The 21,136-nt window shown below is 41.9% G+C and overlaps 1 protein-coding gene across 3 annotated transcripts in view; it reads right to left on the bottom strand.

Annotated features, from left to right (window-relative positions):
* Positions 1–151: 151 nt before the first annotated feature.
* Positions 152–21,136, bottom strand: part of TNIP3 (TNFAIP3 interacting protein 3) — a 60,004-nt gene continuing 39,019 nt past the window's right edge. For all 3 annotated transcript variants that reach the window (XM_053941064.1, XM_053941066.1, XM_053941065.1), the window contains 7 exons: positions 17,243–17,374; positions 14,996–15,124; positions 12,677–12,793; positions 10,181–10,306; positions 8,586–8,735; positions 6,017–6,077; positions 152–984 (listed from right to left, as the gene is read on the bottom strand). In XM_053941064.1, coding sequence (XP_053797039.1) covers positions 953–984; positions 6,017–6,077; positions 8,586–8,735; positions 10,181–10,306; positions 12,677–12,793; positions 14,996–15,124; positions 17,243–17,374 — 747 coding nt within the window. In that variant the 3' untranslated portion in view covers positions 152–952. The remainder of the gene's footprint in view (positions 985–6,016; positions 6,078–8,585; positions 8,736–10,180; positions 10,307–12,676; positions 12,794–14,995; positions 15,125–17,242; positions 17,375–21,136) is intronic.

Genomic DNA, 21,136 nt, shown 5'->3' with positions numbered 1-21,136 from the left:
GAGTCCCAGCAGATTTGGATACCTGCTTTTCAACAGCAGCCTTCTTAAAAGCCTGAAGGGAAGAGACAATCTTGCACGTAGATTATCAAGTAATGTTTGCTGGACACTCATCCATCAAAATTTTCTGAAAAATATTATTGTCTAAACATAATTTCACTTAAAAAGTCAGGTTTTATTGTTGGTTAGAGGTTACATGTTGATGTTCAGATTCATTACAAGAGAAATTTGGAAATATAAGACCACATTCACTGAGAAGTTAAACCAATTCAATATTTCTACTAAAATTCTTGCAATACAAATAAATACACACAGGAAAAAAAAACCCTGTGTTTATGTTTTACATGTAATTTGAGAGCCAAAACAAAAGGAGATCTGACCTGGACTGAAAAAGGGGAAGTGGGCACCTTTTACCTGGCCTGGCATGGGTGGTATCCTAATCACAACTACACAAAGGAGTTTAAACACTGAAGCAGATTTCCCTTTTACCAACCAAGGAGAGGACAGAATTCAAGGTGATCAATCAACAAATCTTTCCCTGCACTCAAATAAAAAGCTTCATCATTCCCAAACGAAAACAACAACAACAAAAATATCACACCACTATTGGGCTTGTAAGCTCTTGAATTCAAACCAGATGTGACAGTCTGAATCTGCAGCAAGAACTGCATCTCTTCTCATCAGGCTTTTAAAGAGATTCTCACAAGGCAGCACAAACAGCATCTTCAGAACAAAGGGCAGTAACGCTTCCCAGCAGAGTTTAACTGGATCCTGAGGATCACCAGCCTGTATGAGCTGCTTTTCTATTGTCCTCACAGGGATTTTACCAGGCATAAATCACATGCACTGAAGAGATAAGGAGCTAGGAGCAAAAAAACCCCAGAAGAAAACAGAATAATGAAGTTGCAAGAGTCCCTTGCAGCCTTTGGTTTACACTTCTCCAGGCCGGAGGCTATCAGCGATGGGCTCCCTTCTCCAGGAAAGAATCTGCAACAGCAAAATCAATGGGAATTATTGTGACATTGAGAAATACAACTCACTTAGGAGTAATTTTCCTCCATTTTGTAACACTTTCACACACACACCCTCCAAAGCCAACACTGTACTTCATTACAAGGCTGTAATCAAACCAATACAAGTGGCAGTAGGAGTGAAGAAGCAAAAGAGAGTGGGGATATCAGAGAGTGCTCCAGGAGTCTCTGCCTCAACCTTCCTCTAATCCTGATGGTTGACACAAAGCAAACAGTAGGGTCTAATGGCTTAAAACCCCCCTTGTAAAATCTTTCCAGACTTCTAAAAAGATCAGCTGACATTCAGTAGTGCTCAGAGGTGTACACTGGCATTAGGTGCACTCAAGAGAGCAGCTAAATCTGACAGAGGGAAAAATCAGTACCCATGGCTAAGCAGGTGTTTGTGGTCCAAAAATGTGTTTGATAGTAAGTCACTCAAGCTAGGAAAATAAAACAAAATTGAAGAAAGGAAATATGCTATTGCTGGTGCACCACATGCCTCCTGAAGCTTCAGAAGGCTTTGGAATGCTCTCACAAATCTCTAGTACCACAAGCACAAGTGCAGTCAGTATTTTACTTAAAGAGAAAACATTAGGAATGATGCATCCTGATCTGTTGGCTCATAGAAATAAAATTATCAAATCCTGCAGCTGTTTAAATCACATATCCTGTTCCTCTTCTCAAGAGACTTTTCTGCCTGGTACTCTGAAGAACTACAACACGTTCTGTGATCTTCAGCTCAAGCTGACTTTTTTAAAAGCACTTTAACTTCACATGTTCTGGAGCTAGGAATCAGAAGTGTGCTAATGGCCTTTTTGCAGTAACAGAAATCAAGCTGTATCAGTAAAAATGCTGAAAATAATCACATTTTCATTCCCAATAGGGATGGCAAGCTGCTAATTAAATTTGTCTTGACCACTTGGAAGCACTGATAATTTCTCATGTAATGTATGCACTGAGGACATGCTAATACCAAAAATGTTAGGAGTCTGGGATTTTTTCCAGGAAAATTAAGATGTCAATTAATTGACTTTTTTTTTCTGTCTGGTTTTTACTGAAGACCTCCACAAATCCATTTTTTTCAGTTTTTCATATTTTCCCCCCTCTCCCTACAGATGTCATTATTTTCAGTGGCAAACCCCACACTTCTCCCTCCTCTTCTTCCAATTAGCTCTAATTATAACAACATTAGCAGCAAATTAGGTGCCTCGAGGGCAAAAATTTAGGAAGCAGCAGAGTGTGGAAAGGAAGAGGAGATGATATTATAATGGAAGTAAGCGGGCACATCCATGTGCTCATCTGGGCACCCTTAGGGCTGCGCAGGTTGAGCTTGGCTTTCCTTGAGCCTGCCAAGATGAGGAGGTGACCAGCTGCTGCCACAAGCCTCTAGAGCTAGCCCTGGAGAGGGAAGCAAAAGGCTCCATTTGGCCTCCTCCCCGTGCCTGGCATCACCGGATCCAACATAAAAACATCCAGTTCAGGCTGGAGAAACCCATTGGTTGTATCTGATGTTCTGAAGGGGTAACTGGGATGCTTTAATGCATCTACTGGGAATCTTTCTGCCAAGGAAAGAAATGGAGTAGGATGAATTGTGAAAGTGAAAAAGGCAGGACGTGCCAGCAGTTGCAGCATGCAAAAAGGTTCTTCCTCTGAATAGGCTTTTGAGCAATAAATCTTTTTTTCCCAAAGAATTTTGCATTAAATATCTGGGTCCAGGGAAAATCTCCAAGATCAAACTCTTTTTTACAACTGTCTTTTCAATTTTGCACAGTTGGATAAGGAAGAAAGTCAACACTGCTTGCCAAATAAAATGACATTAAGTACATTTGCTGGAAATTTCTCTGCCTTGCTCCTTAAAAATGAAAAAAAAACCAAAAAACCCAAATCATCAACAAAAACCAAACAGAACAACATGACCGAGAACAAAAAGGTCAGAATCTGACATAAGGAGTGTAACAGAGCCCAGAGAGACTTAGGAGCTAAAGTTCCTCCTAAGGCAGCACTGCTGGTCCAAAGAGACAAGGCTGGGAGAATTTAAGCACATTTTAGGACTAAGACTTGCTGCACAGTAAGGTACCTGGGGAGGGATCAGTCCAGAGGTGGGAAAGAAGAGTTATTATCTTGGAAATATATTGCCAGTGCGGTAAGGAAATATCTCCTCATCTTCCTTAATCTCTGTCTTGTGTCACCTACATTTCCACTTTGCTTCTCCTTCTTTATTGGGACCTTAAAGGAAACACCTTTGTTTTTTTGGAAGACAAGCTGAACTCGGCTATGAGTTATCTGAGGTTCTAAGCAGCTTTTTGAGGGTTAGGGCTTTTATTTCTTTTCATTTTGCCCACCCCATTCCCTTCATCCTTTCCTGTTTTCTGATGAATTTATTCCCAGTTTATTAGAAAGGGCTCAAATCCAAAAGTGCCAGATTCAAACCATCATACAACCACGAGAGCTCAGTGCTGGACACAACATTGCATAAGTGATCCTCTGCCAACTACCATAACACGTCTCTGGGGAAAATAACAGTCTGGAGAGCAAAGTTTAGAAAATAGCATCAAATAGTGTTCATCAAATTTCTGTAGCAAAGGGTTGGGGCTTTTAATTTAATTTAAATTATTTTTTAAATTTAAAAAATTCTTCATAGATAATCCTCAATTTATAGATGCCAGCAAAAAAATGTTTCTTAAACAAAATAGAAAGACAGACTGGGCTTAAAAAGGGCAGCAGTTGTTTGAGACAGCCTTCTCTTACCATGGGAGCAGCTAAGGAGAATGTTGCCAGTCAGAAGTAAAGTACAGATATGGTTACAGAAGAAGCAGAAAACATGAGATTACAGCTGGTTACAGAAGGACCCCTGCAGAACCCAAGTCAAATGCCAGAGTACCAGAGTCCAGGAAGGTACACCTTCCTTCCTCACAAGAGAGGGAGGAAAACACAATGAAGGTGCCTCTATACAAAACTAGAGAAAAAATTAGTAAGTCCTGCTTAATGACATATACCTTTGAAGAATCGCATTATGAGACACTCACAGATTTCAGATATCTCTAAACCAGGCTTTTAAAATTGAATATTATCAAAAATATCACTTTCCCAACTCATTTCACTTGTGTTCAGCTCTAAAGTTACAACCTGTAATTTTAGAGCTGGTTGTTTCATAATTATTACTTTAAAAAAAATGCCCAGCATCAAAGGAAAATTTGTTAAGGGAAATTTAAAGGTTTCCCCTAGAAACATCAATCTACTGAAACAGCATTCCTAAAGGAAACTGTTTCATGCCTAAAAGTTGCTTCACTGCTGATTTGTTTCCTATAATGAAGGCCTAGCTCAGCAGAGAGAAGATTTATTGGTCCATTTATAATCTACTGAGAAAATGAAGGATGAGAACTGAGACTCAGGAATACTGCTGCACATACTGGCTCATTTAGACCCACCAGTGTAACTAGCACTTGTACAAAATGGAGCAAAGAAATGGGCACATCAAGAACTCTTGCTCATCACATATTCTTGGAGCTTCTATCTTGGAAACCTTTCCCAAAATACCTACAGGCAGATTTAATATAGACAACTACATATAACACAAAAAAACAGGCTTGTGACTCAATATTTTGAGAGTGGAAGTTTGACATCTGTGGGATCAATGGATAAATTATCAAAATAATCTGTTTTAGCAGCCAGGATAAAGAGAATAAGAGCTCAGAAGGTGTTAAAGCAGACATCCTACACTGCACTATGATGAAACTATTCAGAAATCCTCTTTAAAGGGACTGGAGCAAAAAAGGGAAGGGAAAAGTCTCCAAGTATCCTAATCCCTGTCCTATTGAGAAGGAGGTGTTTGGATGTTCTGGGCAAGGAACAGTAATAGAAAGACAGAGCACAGATTTTCAAGAAGTTTTTCTCAGAGAGTGAGAAGTCAAGTCACGTAGTCAAGCAGGGTAGAAGAACAACTCTCTTTCTTCAGATCCCCCAAGCGCATTGCACTGGACCACAGCTGCAGTTGGTGGCAGGACTGGCTTCATTTCCTGTTATAAAACATCCTCCCTGTATCCTCTGGTGCAGTAAATCACTTGGAGTTTGAGTGGGAGGCATGGCAAAATTAATCTCCTGTTCTGTTGTGCAGGCACAGCACTACTTTCCCTGTGACCACATCAGAACTCTCCAAAGAGCTGCCATGTAATTATGGGATGCCCATCAACCATTTTGGTGAGCTACATTCCCACTCTACCCTCTCTTCTGGACAAACATGGATGACAGCAAATAATGGAACAGTTCCTCTGTAGCCATCTTCTTCTTCCAGATGTAACACAACAGCTTCTGGACTCAGCAATCCTTGCCACCCCACATGGTACCCACTGGCACCATGGGATGGCAGATTCCCACCCAGAAGAGATCCCTTCTGGTGTCTATCTTTTGAGTGATCTAAAACAAGTACCTCAAAACACCCAGGAATGATTTCAAATCCAGACACAAATATTAATTACTCCTCCCCGTTTCAAAAAAATAGTTTGTACTGACCCTTTGACAAGTATTTAACTCTGTTCATTTGCATGGCTCTATTTTCAGGCCTCCTGAACTACCAGAACAGACCAGGAACAGCATTTTGTCTTTAACATGAACAGCATCCTAAAGCCTGCACTTTGTTACCAAGGCCCCACGCTGGCCTCCTGTTTTGGCACATCATTAAATTTGGTCTTAGCTGGAGCAACAGAGGCTCCAAGGAGAATTCTGAGAGTATCTTTTCTTTAGGACTATTACTAGGTGTTTAATGAGGCAAATGTGTGATCCTATAATGTGTAATAGATACATTTTATGAATTGCAACAAAGCTATAACATAGAGGGTATTACATCAGAAACCTCACCTGTCGTGCACACACACCAACTTTGACTCTCTAAGGCAAAGCTGTCACACAAGCACTCAACAGATAGACAAGAAAGTTTACTCTACATCCCTCAAAGGCCTCCATTTGAAAAAAACAGTACATTTAATACATACTCTGTCCAGCTGTTGTCTTACCATTTGCCTTGTGCTGCACATCTGGCGGAAGCTGGTCAGGAACATACCACTGATAGTCTGGCTGCACAGAACAATAAAATATTATTGCAGCAATATGGACTTCACAGGCATTTCAAACAAAAGAGCAGCGACAGGATAAAAATATAATTGTGCTGTGAAGCCTCTCATTAGCCATACAAAAGGAGTTTAAAACAAAATCTATTTAGGTTTGTTTCCACCAATACCAGTCTTCCAGTTTGCTTCCTTTTCTTATGCATTAGAAAAATTGGTGTAAACCTTTGTAGATCCCACAAATCACAATGACACATAAAGAGAACCAAACCAGACTTGAAAAGGGCTAAGGAATAAAGTGCAGCAGAAGATACAGCAGGCATCTCCCTGTACCAAAGAGCCCCAGAGAAACCTGACCCACCTGACAGGTGAAGCTGCTCCAGTTTGAATGCATCTGTAAAATGCTCCAGTGTGACAGGAATGAAAAATGGAATAAAGTTCCCTCCCCTCCTCCCTTTGCTCACAGGTTAGCACTGTTGTTACTATGGCATTAGCTATTATCAAATAACTTCCTGAAAACACCGTGGGATAGGGGAAATTCCCATCTTTCTCGCAAGAGGAAGTACTGGGAAGGTTATGTCCATGCAGACACAGTTTTGTCCAGGGAAATCTTGGAAGAAATAGTGCCTTATAGTTTATACCACCCACTGTGGTAAATGAGTAGCAAATTACCACTAGAGAAAACAACTTTGGGACCAGTCATTTAAGCTGAAGCTGTGTTAGGCTGTCTGGAATAAGTAGTCCATGCAATCTTGTCAAAATCTAGGTAACTGCTGCTTCAAATTAGTTACACCGGGAAAATGTTTCTTGTTTTGCAGAAATTACTCTGACAAAATCACTGAGTAGCCCCAAGGGAAATCTTGTAGATTTCAATTTGCAGGGAACAAATTCATAGACTCCTACAGAAGTTTTGCCTGAATAAAGATGGCAGGATGAAGCTGTAGATAGAGAAAACAGATTTAACTTTTATGTTTTGCTGTCACTCATGCTTATACAGCAGTAATCACTCTCATACACTGTCAGGAAAAAAAGGAGCTATTGTATTTCAACTTGAATTGTACCAGTCACAGGAATTATTGACTAATTCTGTGCCTCTGTGCAAACAAAGTAGACTTTGATACAAAGCTTTAAGCACAGGTAGTTTTTCACCAATGGCTCAAACTACACTCATGTGCATTGCTCTTTTGAGTTTCTGGTGAATTTTATATTCTCTGATCAATTCTTCTCTTTTTACGTACCTATACCCCACAAACTTGAATGAATTTCAAGAACAAGATGTGTATTTCACATCAGACTAACGAAAATGTTTCTACTAGAATGTAAAAAGGAAAGAAAAAGTGCAAGAACAGAAAAAGAACGAAAAAGCAAAAGCACAGCCTAAACATGCAGGATTACATATCAGGACACCCATTAAATTCTGACACCTTTCTTCATTGCTAACAAATTGCTCAGGGAGGTACCCAAAGCTCAGAGCAGCAACTCACACAGGCAAAGAATTGAAAACAAAGGGTCAGAATGAAAATGGGAGTTACAAAGCAACCAGTCAGGCTGACACCGGTGCTCCAGCAAGAATGACAAAGTTGTAAACCCAGTGATCCCTCACATAATTAGAAACCCAGATGATGAAAGTTCAGGGAGAAGAGCCAAAATAATCTGGGCCACTGTCCAAATTGCAGGGAAAAAATACTTCCAACTCTGATAAATAGGCAGATAAGCACACCCCTGAAGCACAGAAATTACTTGTCTGACCACAGCTTTTCCACTGGATTTCTACAGCCTGAAAGCCTTACATGCATTTTGCAAAAATTCAGTTATAATTTCTCAAATAATGAGCATCTTTCCATATGTGACAGCTTTGTAGCCAGAATCAGATATTGTGTATTTAAAATGACATTCACCATGTTTAAATGCATTCTCAGTAGACTGGAACAAGCCAGCCCACTTAGGCAACCCAAAGCACTTCAAAAATGTTCTTTGAAGCAGTATTTTCCTTGGAATAAATAACTCCCACTCACAGAACCTGCTCCAGTGCAAAGCTATTCTTCTTCATGCTGAGGAAGACAGGACCCTGTAGTGTTCCAGGAAAAAAGGCACATTTCCCATTGTGTTAGCCACACTCAGACAGAACTTCCACTTTTGCTGATTTGGTTTTTATTATCTTATGTTGAAGGCTCAGCGCAGATCCTTACTTCTGAAGTGGGGTAATTGTACAGCTAGAAAGGGCTCTGAATGTGTGTCATAGGAATAAATTCATCTAAGAAATCAGCAAGACTCAAATAAAACAACCATATTATTTTAATTAACAAACAAACGTAAAAGAACTCTGTTTTTCTTCTTAGTGCTGTTACAGATAAAGAGTATTTGCCAAAGTGAATTCAATCTTGATCTGGATTAAACAACACATTAGGAAAGCACAGATTCAGTTGCTGCTGAGGACGGCAGGGTGATGGCACCTGTGGTCACCATGCTGTGAGAAAAATCAGTGTCCCTGTCACACAGGTGATGGTGGGAACCTTACCGAGCGCTGCTGCGCCATGTGAGACACTGGATGTGCCTGAGGATCCGGACAGTGAAGAACCATCCCACAACCCCCATAACTGACACACGGAGAGAGAAAGAGTGGAGCTGGGTAACTGGGCCTCTCAGGCTCTGCTGGGAGGTCTTTTGTCTGTCAAGAAAATAAGAACAAGAATAAATGCATTAGCAGTGGAATACAACCAACAGATCATTCAGGTACAAGTGGGTTGCAACGCTGCTTGTTTAGACCCTTCATACCACTTATCATTAAAAAAATTATTTAAGACAGCTGACTTGTGCTACACCACAGTCTTGACACGTTTTATGTGAGGAAAATATTGGTCCCAAGATAAGACAAGCATATTACTGTGTCTTTTATATTCAAAAACAATTCTGTATTTTCATTACACACAGTCACTTTCAATAGTTTGAAGCAGAACTACATGGACAGTCACTTGCATGACAAGATAAGTAAATAATTTTGGTATAGGACCAAAGCTGTTGGCTTCAGATTTGGGTCTGCCTTTTCTTAGGCCCTCTGCATTCCAGTAGAGTCAACAGCAATTTGTCTAAGGACAGAGTAAGGAGAGGCAAAAGATGATTAATATTCTGTGACTCTGTGAGTCACATCTAAATAATTTGACTTAAGAAAACAAACTAATAAATATTTTATATGCTTGCTCTCATCTTTAAAATCCTCCACAAGCTCAGATTAATCAAACCCTGAGGCAGGAAGAGACAAACAGGAAGATCTCCAGTGTGAATTGCTTGTGCACTGCAGGAACAGTCAAGCACAACATCACTGAAACCGGCCGGAGTGAGGGGCACTGGGCAGCACCCGCCTCTGACACTTCAGCAGGACCATACCACCTCTGATGCATGGCTTGGTTGAGATTAAGACAATCCTGAAGTTTCTGTGTCACAACAATGTTGGGGAGGACAATAAACCACCACAGAGCATTTTGGTAATCAGCCGTTCTTTTAAAGTATTGCACAATTTTGTCAAGACAGGAAACCTCAGAATTTTGTCATTCTTAAATGGGGATTGAGAAAGCTCAGAGTTTTGCATGCCATGATTTTACTATGGCTTCCTACTGACACTACTTTAAAGAGATAAAAAGGATGTTGCAAGAAAAAATTATTGCAGAGGCTGCTCAGCTAATTTGTATGGAGACCATTTTTTTCCTCTGATATTAACATCACTCTGTAATTCAATTGCAGAGGTCAGGATTAACTACAGAAGCTCTTTATTTCAAAAGTTGGTTTGTTCTTACAACTCTTATATCAAGTGCCAGTGAAACAAAGTCCTCTGGATTTGTTTTTGGTTGTGTCCACCCTCCCCCTCCTCCATTTTCAGATATGTTTGAAAAGTTTTTGCAATAAATATTCCCTTCATCTACTTATTTTGGAAGTCTTCTCTAATTGTTCCTCATCTTCTTACTGCATTACTTCAGAATGATGTCATCCCAGGTGGTGACCTCATATAAAATCCAATGTCAATTAATGGAAGCCAGAAACCCTTGAGTTGTACGGAAAATGAGAAAAAAAAATAAAATACACATGTGCTGGCAATGGGAGCTTTCTTTTGACTCATACCTGAGAGCTGAGTTTACTCAGTTGAGATTGTAATCTCTCATTAATTTTCTGCAATGCTTCTTTCTCCTCATTAAGCCTCTCTCGGTCAGATCTCTCCTTCCTGAAGTCTTCCTCGTATATTTGGACCTGCAATCATCATGAATGGTGTGTGAACTTCAGCAGAGTCACTTTGCGGTTTGGTTACTTTCTAAATTCTGCCCAAGCAGAAGGACGAATTCCAAAGGGATCCTTGCTCTGTACAATCCTCCAAAAAAAAGTTTCCCTGGTCTTTTTTTGTGACTGATACAAAGTGACAATTAATGGCCATTCTCCAGTGGCACCCATCAATTGAAACTGAAATTGAAAATTGAAATAGTCCCCAAGGCCAGTTTTTGTACAACCTTGCACATGAAAAAGCAAATATCAGTTTCAAATATTATAAATGAGATAGCAAATACTAGTATCCATCTTTTTTAAGGGATTACCAGTAGGAGGATAAATATTTTACCAACATTTTTCACTTCAGTTTTCTCTTCAGTTATGGGCACTTGGGCACTTTTAACTCCCTCCTATACATCTCAGGTGCAAGGAGTTAGAGAAGAAACTCCCCAGCCCAGTGCAGAGGCAGAGGGGAGCATAATGTACACCATTCCAAATGGAATGGAATGTACACAATTCCCAGTGGAAATACTTGGATGTTTGACCCTGTTCCTAGAAAATAAGCTGCCTTGCAAATGCTGAAGGATGCAGTGGCTTAGTTCTTTTTTATGTGGTCAGGAATCACAGAGCTTCATCCCATTAAAAAATATCTGACCACCCCAGGCACAGGCAGTGAGCACACAGATTTGGAAACAAAATACAAATCCATAAATTATTTGGCGTTAAGATGACTGCCTTAATTCTTCAGCTAATGGGCAGGCATCCACCTGGTGAGAAGCTGGAGGTTGGTGGCACTTCTACTGACAACAGTAAAAGCATGTTTGTGTGGGAACCACCACCAGAACTTTCAGAAGCCCTTTCATGTCCTCTTGGTTGCTCACTAAAGCCTGCTGACAGTCTCTTCCCAAAAAACTTGCTTGCTGTGGCTCATGCCCTGTCCATTGGACAGATCCAGTTCTCTTTTTGCTGGAAGCAGTGCTATGACTTCACAGAAGGAATAGAAAAATGTTAATACCTCAGGGGAAGAAAAAGATCAGCACAGGACTCCATAAATTCTTTTCCTGACCCTCCGAAGTAGAGACAAAGCTGTCACTTGCAGAAATCCCTGCATCCCTTGTCCATCTACACACTTGTCTCCTCAGTATTTCCTCCTTTCTTCTCTCCCAATTCCTTCTCCGCTGTCCACCTCCCTCCCACTCCCCAGCTGTACAATCTGCTGGAGCTTCAAGGGAACCTCTTTGGCACAGTTTTGCCATTTATCCTGTTGCCCTGAGAAAGAGGGGACACCTCCCAAGGAATGAATGCCTTCATCTCCACTGCCATGACCAGGGATGGGCTGATGACAGCCAAGCTCCTGTGGGACTCTGTCACGTCACTCTTTGTCCCAAGAGTGTCTCCTCTGTCCAGTTAGAGCCTTCTGCTCCATTTCATGTAGAAGGAAGTCTGGACTCACTGTACTGATTTATACAACTAGAAAAACATATTCATAAAATGGACACCCCACGAGAATTTTGGAAAAAAAAATTGTTTACTCTATTTTATTGTGTAGAATGAAATAACTCATTACTGTACAATCAAGTGCAGGATTTTGTTCTCCAGCATGTGGCAAGCATTACATTAAGAGAGCAAAATCTGGCTCTGCTGTCAAACGTGACAGAAACAAGTATTTTATTCCCATTGAATAAAATTCCCATTCTGATCACATCCATTTGTGTATCAATAATGTTAACCCTGACAATATCCAGGACAACAGACCTGAAGTGTTAAAATTATCTGAAAACTGTATTGTTTTTAAACAGATTCTTTTACATGGAGAGAAAGTGCACAAAGTGTTTGAGTTGCTCAGAACAAATATTAAAAAATAAATAAATCCAAATCTGTAGTCCTTGGGATGCAGGTTATGAATGCAAACAGACTGCCTCACACTTAGAAAAACTGCAGTGCCAATGCTCTAGTTTTCCACGACTAGGATCTTTGGATAATTGGCTACACTGGCAACTTCTAAGATAAAGGGACCAGAAAACACAACCAGTAATTAATGAAATTTAGCATTCCCTCTGGATGACATTCAGCCCCTAACAGAGAGCTGGCAGGACACCTCCAGGAGTCAGGAGAGCTATTCTGCTGCTTTGAGTCCTTGACAAGTCCTTGCTCCAGTCCTTTGCCAGGAGTCAGTTTCACTTTGTGGACTCTGCTGTGATGACAGCATCTGGGGAAACATCATTCCAAAGGGCTGTCGCTAAACTGGCTCTTCCTTTCAGAAGCTCTACACAGCAAGTCTACCAAGCACAATCCCTGGGAGAGAAGGCAAAATTATGCTGTGTAAAATCCATCCAGGCTCACTTGAGCTGTTCTTACCTGCTGTTTAAGAACTTCAAGTTGGGTTCTCATCTCTTCAGTGCTATTCCTGTCACCCTTCCCTGGAGGAGTCCCAACAACAGGTGGGTGCTGCTTTTTCAACATGTCCAGAAGGGCCTGCAACATCAAACAGCAAAATTACTAAACAGAGATTCACTACATGAAAAAGAAAAAATATCCTTTAAAATTATTAGAAAGAGGTTTCCCCTTCACTTGTAGTTGCTTCAATTATATACACTGGATATAAACCCACTTTACTACAGTAAAGTCTGACTGAAACGTTTTTGCACTAAAAGTGGGGATTCCTTCACGTGGAACAAAGTAAACCCTTCTGTTTGAGAGGAAGTTGTGTAGTCTCCATAGCTTGTCACCAGAGGGAGTTACGAATACACACAACACTCTTACCTGTTTTACTCTGAAATTCTGCCACAGTTCTTCACAGACTTTATTTTTACAGTACTACATAGCTCTCCCTTGGACTGGAATAATTAAATCACTCCTACATATCTCTGTCTATAACCATACATTATAATTATATATTATTTTCTTTTATCTAGCACAAATAACATTCAGTACTTTTCATTCTCTCACCTAAGATACGAATCCCTGACTTCATCCCTTTAAGAAGCTGAATTCATGCTGATGATCCTCAGCTCTCCCTTGCTGCCCACACTCATGCGGGAAGGATGGAAGACATTTGGAGGGGGAAGAGGCAAACGGGGAAGAAGTGGCCAAGCAGGAGAACCAGTATCCAAAGTAATCCAAGGATTGGTATTAATTATCCAAGGCCCAACTCAAACCAAGCACTTTCCATGGAAGCATGGGAAAGGAAAGCTTTTTAACTGATGAGGTGCTGTCCCTAAGAATTGTGCAGAAGCGAAACTGGTTATAATAGTGGCAAAGTTTGTGTTCCATGCCAATACATTCAGAAGGTTGGACCTAAAACTGGGAGGATGAAAATACAGACATCCTGATAACTGTTAACCCTTCTTCTGCCCCTTTGAATCCCCCTTCAATACCTTTTTGAGGAGGTTCTACAAGTTAGAATTATGGAGCGGGGAAAAAAAGGAAAAATCCAGAAAATCGGTCTTCAAAAAGTTAATGGTAAGGTGCATATTATTTTTAAACTGCATTTGGACACAATACTGTGAGATCCTGCTTTATCCATTCACATAAGAAGAAAAATTTGTTTGATTTCAGAGAATTTGTAATAACTTCATGTGGCTGAACCTGAAATAGCGGGGACTAAAGTTAAAAGGGCACAGAGGGTCCCTTCCTGTCTCACGTGTATTCATGACATGAGATGTGAAGGATGCAAATGCACAGGAAATCAGTAAATTACTGTTGGGAAAGTGCCTATGAAATTGATGCTTCATTTAAAAGAATGGTTTATATACTCCATCTGTCTTATTACAGCCACAGCATAAGACAGCAAAATAAAACATTTAAATAAGTTGTTTAACAAACAAGGCCTTGAACTAAAATTAGACTGGAGCTTTGAGCAAGTCCTGTCAATGCATTTCAAGAAGAGCTAGAGATCATGGCTTCTGTCAGATTTTTTCTTATGGCAGCATTATGTTTCTGGCTTGACTTTTGCACATCATGGCCCTTTAGCTTATGAAAGCACTTATTAAAGTTACACAGCAATGGTTACTGCAATGCATTTCCTCAGGAAGCGTTTGTGGTTCACCATGAAATACAAAATTGTTAGAAAACACCCACTGCTTTATGTGATCTTTTGATTAAACAAAATTGCATTTATTACTTTCTCTCAGTTAAAAAAAAAATTCCATGTAGCTATTTAATGACAATTTCCTCAGTGAGACACATATACACATAATATAGCTATGAATATGTGTATGTATGGATATAAGCAATAGGACAGGACTATGTCTTCTGAAGAGAAGCCACCATTTTGAAATACAGAATGCATGTTAAATGAGTTTTTCAGTGGTGTGACCTTTCTTTTCAACCACAGTCTTTCACTAAGTGCACACAGAAGCATCTTTGTACCATTTCCCCTTTGCTCTGAGGAGAGAGGATGTAGAAAGGGCTTAGACATGACATGTAGAGATGTTTCATAGGAGAAGCCAAATACTCTCTGACTTTTTCTCCTTGCCACGGAACCCTGCTACCTGCCAAGGACCCAGCATGCACAGGTCTGAGCTGAAGTGATTCTTGCTTGTTTCCCCAACTCCCAAATGGTGATCACATGTTTGCCACCAGATTGTTCACACAATTGAAAAGATGGTATCTGGTAGGTCACTGACAACAGAGATCCCAGAATTAGAGGTATCAGTAGCTCACTCCTGTTCCTACCTTGTTGAGACGGCTTATTTCACTCTCATAGTATTCCTTCCTCCTGGTCATTGAGGCGTTCTTCTGCTTCAGGAGCCTGTTCTCTTCCTTCATTTCATGGAGAGCTTCACTAAGGACCTCTGTATCTTTCTGGAGTGCAAAAATACAGAGAGATGCTGCAGAAACGCAGATGGAAACATTTTTCAAGAACAATTTTCCAAATAATCTTCTGTCTGACAGATGTGCTGCATTTTTGTTGTCCCAAACACAGTTGGGAAGGGAGGCAGGAGGAAAGCAGATCATTAGTACACCCAGATATGATAAAGTCTGTAGAAATTGTTTTGACCATTCACCATATGATGAGACAGAGACAACATGCCAGACTAAATCCCTGCTCTCTGCAGTTGCACAAAGGCATAGGAATGCTGGCAGGCCAAGCAGACCAAAATCACACCCACTGTTACCCCAGACTTGCATTTCTCTTATGTACTCAGAGAATAAGACCAGGGCTAAATGCTGGTGGAGTCCCAGCCATTCCCAGTGCCATACAACATTGAAGACAAAAACAGGAAAAAAAAGTATTTCAAATATTTTCTGCAGCTGCTTTAAGTGAATAAAAAAGTGAGATCCAACAATCACAGGCACAGCACACCACAGGAACGGGGTTTTTTTCTGTGTAAAAGGCTCATCTCTGTGCAGCAAGTCACAGTTTGGGCTCATCAGAAGTTCATCACTGTGTGCTAACTCAGCCAGTGAAAAACACCCCTGCGTAACTTGCTTACACATGAGGAAGCTTGACTCTGCTGTGTTCTAAGTCAGCTGGGACATTTCATTTTCTCCAAAAACTAGGCAAGATTAGCAGGGTATCTCTTCAATAAGCATAAGAACTCATCCAGCAGCTAGCTGAAACTGACAAGCACTTATTGGCTGAGTGTAACTTTAAAGAAATTGCAGATTTAAGACCAAAGTTCCATGCTGGTTAACCTGTCCCCACAAAAATGTTTTGGACTACATTGTCATTTAGTTCATTATTCATGTATGTAGTAAAAAAATCTGAGAGAGTGTACTACTCATCCTTATTTTTATAAAATGGCAGTTATTTTCCCAGGTATCCTACATTAAACAGCAGTAACATGAACAGAAATATGGGCTGTCTCACATTGAATCAACACTCAGAGCAAATATAGGCAGTGATTCAGCAAGTACATAATATAGTTTGTCTTAAAACATGTAAATTGCTCTATGGATTTGGAATCAAGTATGTGCTTAGCTAGGACTAATTGATAAGCAAGTAAGATGAATGTTCTGCTTATGCTTATGTAAGCTAAGGGGGCTGCATTTATTTTCCTGCAGCAGCTAATTCACATCTTATCTGAGCCTGGAATTGATGCAATTGCCACTTGTTTCAGGTTATCACATGAATAGAGAAGCCCAACTTCAGCAATCATCACCACCCAGAAACTCTCACTAGAGGTCATGAAGTATGTGATACCATGAAGCAGAATGAGAACAGGAAGCACCACTCTGAAGCATTTCTAAAACGGAGCACAAAGTTTTATGTAGGTGCCCATCATTCAGGCTGGTGGTTTTACTGAGGTGGGGATCCAGCTCAGGGATTTAATTTAGGTGCAAAAGGCCGCAACAAGAGCCAGTGCCCAAGGAGTCCTGAAAGAGCAGCCCAACCACTCTGAGGGTGAGGTGAACACCACTCTGGAGCAGCTGATCAGCCCAGACACTTGCAACCCAGACACTTGCAGCCCTGATAAATGCACTGACAGTGTCACTAATATTTGCAGGGAGCTGAGATAGCTGCACATGCATGAGAGCCTGTACTGTCAATACCAAAACCTGGGGGACTGGAGCTGCATTCACTCCTTGAGTATTTCTTGCCAAGTACTTTGTGTAACATCTGCACTGCTGTTCCTCTTCCATTTGAAATAACTGCAGCATTTTCCTTCACAAAGAAATTCACCCTGAACTGAACTGTGAGGAGGGAAATCTGTGCAGTGTAGAAATCAACCTGCTCTTTACTCCTTCCAACACACACTAATGTTGTGCTGTCTGCCAGTCATATGGAAATGACTCTTTCTCTATACACAGTTCTGTGATGAGGCAGCTCGGCAGCCTTGGGTAGGGTATTGAGGAGCCACAATCTCACCTCTGGGCTGTGCACAACCCACGCTCTGCCTCACACAAGGGGAGAAAGATGAAAGGCAATAGAGAGCTCACCACAGAGCACAAAAGAGGTGCCACAGGGCACCCTCCTACCTTTTCCTGCAACAGCCTCTCTCTGCCCAGAACTCGCCACCTCTCCTCCTCTGGATGCTGCTGGTGCCTCTCCTGCTCCAGCTCGCTCACTCTTATCTCCGAAACATCCAGCCTTGCCTTCATCTCTGCCAGCTGAAAAGGAAGTGACAGACTATGCTGGGCTCACTGGGGATTCTGAAAGGCACAGCACCTTCAGGGTGTTGAGCCAGAGGCATAAACCAGTTCCAGATTAAATGAGGAAGAGCCATTTGGATTCCTCTTCTCTTTGGGGGTAAAAGAAAAGGAATTTTTCAGATCTCAGCAAAGCTTTCTGGAAAATATTAGAGTGAAAATTTTCCTGATAAGCACATGAATTCATTCTATAAACTTCCTGTTCGTAGCAGGAAAGAGTAGATGAGGAGTGTCAGTCAATGAACAAACTTGGGTTCTGGAATACCAGAGAAAATTGTAAGCACTGAGCTTCACTAGGCAGCTGATGATAATTGTCGGAGAAGTGCCGCGGGAGACAAGACTCATGATATCATGATCATCAAGTCTCAGTTTATTGCAACAAATTACAAAGTTTATATATACTTGTTAATTAGTTCATGCATATTGCAAAAGCCAAGCTCATGATTGGTTGCTGTGTGATTTGCGCATCTGTCTTGTTCGGTTGCTCTTGCTGTTCTTGTGATTGATACTTTTTGGTTCTTCTCTATCTATTCCTACATACCAAGCAGTTTTCATCATTCTGATTCTTGCAAACTCTGATTTCTACATATCCTGATTTCTATACCCAGGGTCATGCTGACCGTTGCAGCAGTCACGTAGCCCCTCATACTTTGACCAATTTTACAGTTTCATGTCCCTTGTTGTTTAACCATTCTTCTGCCAAGCTCTCTACACTTCCCCTGTTTTCTTTTTGCACAACAAGGTGTGCATTCAGCATTTTCTGCAAAAGTTGTTATAGAAAGTGCTGCAGACGCCTGTCTCCTTTTAATCTCAACAGTTAGCACTGGGGTATGGCTCGCAAGTGTCATTCTACCAATACTGCTCACCGTGGTTGCTGCAGGCTGAGTGGGCCAAGACGCAGGCCAATGACTTGGATCGATGACGATAGTATCTGCACCCGTATCTAAAAGTCCTTTAAGCACAATGCTATGTCCTTGATGAATCAGGCGGCAAGATTTTTTGGGGGCGGGTGTTAAGGTCTAGGGTAAGCAATGCAAGACCTCCTGTCGAACTAAATCTTTCTGGGGTTCTAGGGACCTGGGACATAGGTTCCAATCCCTTGGTCATTTGTGGGAGTGGGATTAGCTGAGCAATTCTTTGACCTTTTGGTACCGTCACCGGGGGATATGACATATGAGCGATGATCATAATTTCGCCGCAACAATCGGCATCGATGATTCCTGGTTCCACAAAGAGGCCTAATATAGCGGCTGAAGAGCGGCCAATAATGAGTCTTCTTATAGTTTGTCCGTGTATTTGTAGGGGGCCATGGATTCCCGTTGGAATCTTATATGGTTTTGAGGTCAAGAGATCAGTCTCTACTGCAGCTGCCAAGTCTAAGCCGAGGTTCCCGCAGGTGGCAGGTTGGAGTTGCTGGGAGGTTTCGCTCCTGCAGCTGCCATTTGTGTCTCAGCGCGGCCGCTGTTTGCACTGCTCTGGGAGTTTCCCTGCTTCTTTCGGCATGCATTGGAGTTGTGGGTATTTGACTGGCATCTGCAGCACCAAACTCTTGTCGCTCCGCATTCTTTTCGAATGTGACCTAAGTTTCCACAGCGGTAGCATCTTGTTCGTGCCTCTCCAGTAGTGTTAGAATGGGGGCGCGCAGCTGCAGCTTGAAGGGGAGCAAGGGCTGCTAAAACCTGATTTTGAGAGCTTATTGCTTGTTCCCGTAACCCTTGTCCTATTTCTTGTAAAGCATTAACTATTAACGCCTGAGACCCAACTGGCACTGAAGCAGCCTTCTCTAACAATGCTTGGACGGTCTAATCCCCAGGAAAGGAAGTAATCAAATTTCTGGTTGTAGAATTGCTATTCTGTAGTATACACTGTTTGAGTAGGGCATCCTGCATATAATCAGCCACCCCTGCTTTAGACAATGCTTCCATTGTCTTATCCACGAAGGTGTCAAGAGGCTCCTCTCTACCCTGTTTAATCTCCATATACATGGGGACTCCACCCGGGGTTTTGACTTTGTCTATCGCTCTTCTTGCTACTATTGTGGCTTCCCTTAATTTGTCAGGTCCTAGGGCAGCCTGTTGTTCCAGACGTACATGGGCACCCTCTCCCAGAAGCTCGGCTACAGTAAGCCCTGCTAAAGGGTCGCCCTGAGCCCTAGGTAAATTGGCGCTTCTTACCGCTTCCTCTCTCCAGCGTGCCTCAAAAAGTAAGCGTTGATGCGGGGTAAAAATCAATTTGGCCATTCCCCTAACATCGGACGGTAATAAGGTATGAGCATTAAAAATAAAATCAAGCATTTGCCTAGCGGGCTCACTGGTAATACCATAGCTTCCCACAGTGGCACGCAGCTGTGTTACAATTTTCCAGTCAAGGCTCTGGACCTGCGCAGTGTACCCCCCTTGAGCATTTGGCGTAAATATCACTGGAAAAGCAAGGGTTTCCTGTGCTGCCGTGAAGAGCTCAGCGTCCCCCGTCTGCATACCCTCCCGTGCGACAGCAGCCCATACCTCACGTCTCTCTTTAGCCATGGCCTCCGTGAGGTCAGATTCTGCCCCAGGGACAGGCTCCTGGCCGGGAGACGGAGGATGTTGCAGGGCGGGTGCTACAGTAACGTTTTGTATGCCTGGAGGGGGACGCGGCGGTGGGGGTAAAGGGGGAGCTGACGGTCGCACTTCAATGCTACCAGTGTCTGTGGGAGGTACAGGCATTGCAGAAGCAGAGATGGGGACGGGAAAGTTTGTGAGAACCGGAGGGTTTGGCTCACTGGAGAGAAGCGAGGGTTCATATTCCTTATTTTTCTCTTGAGCTGTTCGTACCCCTTCCACCGCCCTTTTTTCTGCCTGACACATTAACAATTCGTTATGGACTACTCTCCAAAGTTTACTCATTTTCTTGCCCGGTTTATCATCATCTAACACTAATTCCCACAACTTATCCCCATATCTTCTCTATTCTGAAAGTTCATGAACAGTATGGGGGTTTACAAAAAAGCCATAAGAATGAGCATGATGTAAGAGCGAAGGGAGATCCTTATCTAAGTCAATCCCCCTAACCTGTCTTTTTCTAAGAAAAGTACTAAATAAATCATATGCTGCTTGCCTGTCCATGGTTGCGTCGGTACCGTTGCTGGCCCCTTCAAGCTTCGGCAGCATGTATCAGCTGAGCCCACCGCTGTGGTCACTCAGGGCGCGGAGCAAAAACTGGCAGCTCTGTCGCTGTCCCTCCAGCTGCAGGACCCGAACCCAACGGAGCACTTCTCCTGCCCTTGCCTCGTATCACGTCGGGGTCACCATTTGTCGGAGAAGTGCCGCGGGAGACAAGACTCATGATATCATGATCATCAAGTCTCAGTTTATTGCAACAAATTACAAAGTTTATATATACTTGTTAATTAGTTCATGCATATTGCAAAAGCCAAGCTCATGATTGGTTGCTGTGTGATTTGCGCATCTGTCTTGTTCGGTTGCTCTTGCTGTTCTTGTGATTGATACTTTTTGGTTCTTCTCTATCTATTCCTACATACCAAGCAGTTTTCATCATTCTGATTCTTGCAAGCTCTGATTTCTACATATCCTGATTTCTATACCCAGGGTCATGCTGACCGTTGCAGCAGTCACGTAGCCCCTCATACTTTGACCAATTTTACAGTTTCATGTCCCTTGTTGTTTAACCATTCTTCTGCCAAGCTCTCTACAGATAATGTCTGCAGCAATGACACCACACAGC

Source organism: Vidua chalybeata, chromosome 4, assembly GCF_026979565.1.
Source record: "Vidua chalybeata isolate OUT-0048 chromosome 4, bVidCha1 merged haplotype, whole genome shotgun sequence".
NCBI lineage: Eukaryota > Metazoa > Chordata > Aves > Passeriformes > Viduidae > Vidua > Vidua chalybeata.
The sequence above is the reverse complement of the archived record's forward strand: the minus strand, read 5'-3'. Positions and strand labels throughout refer to the sequence as shown.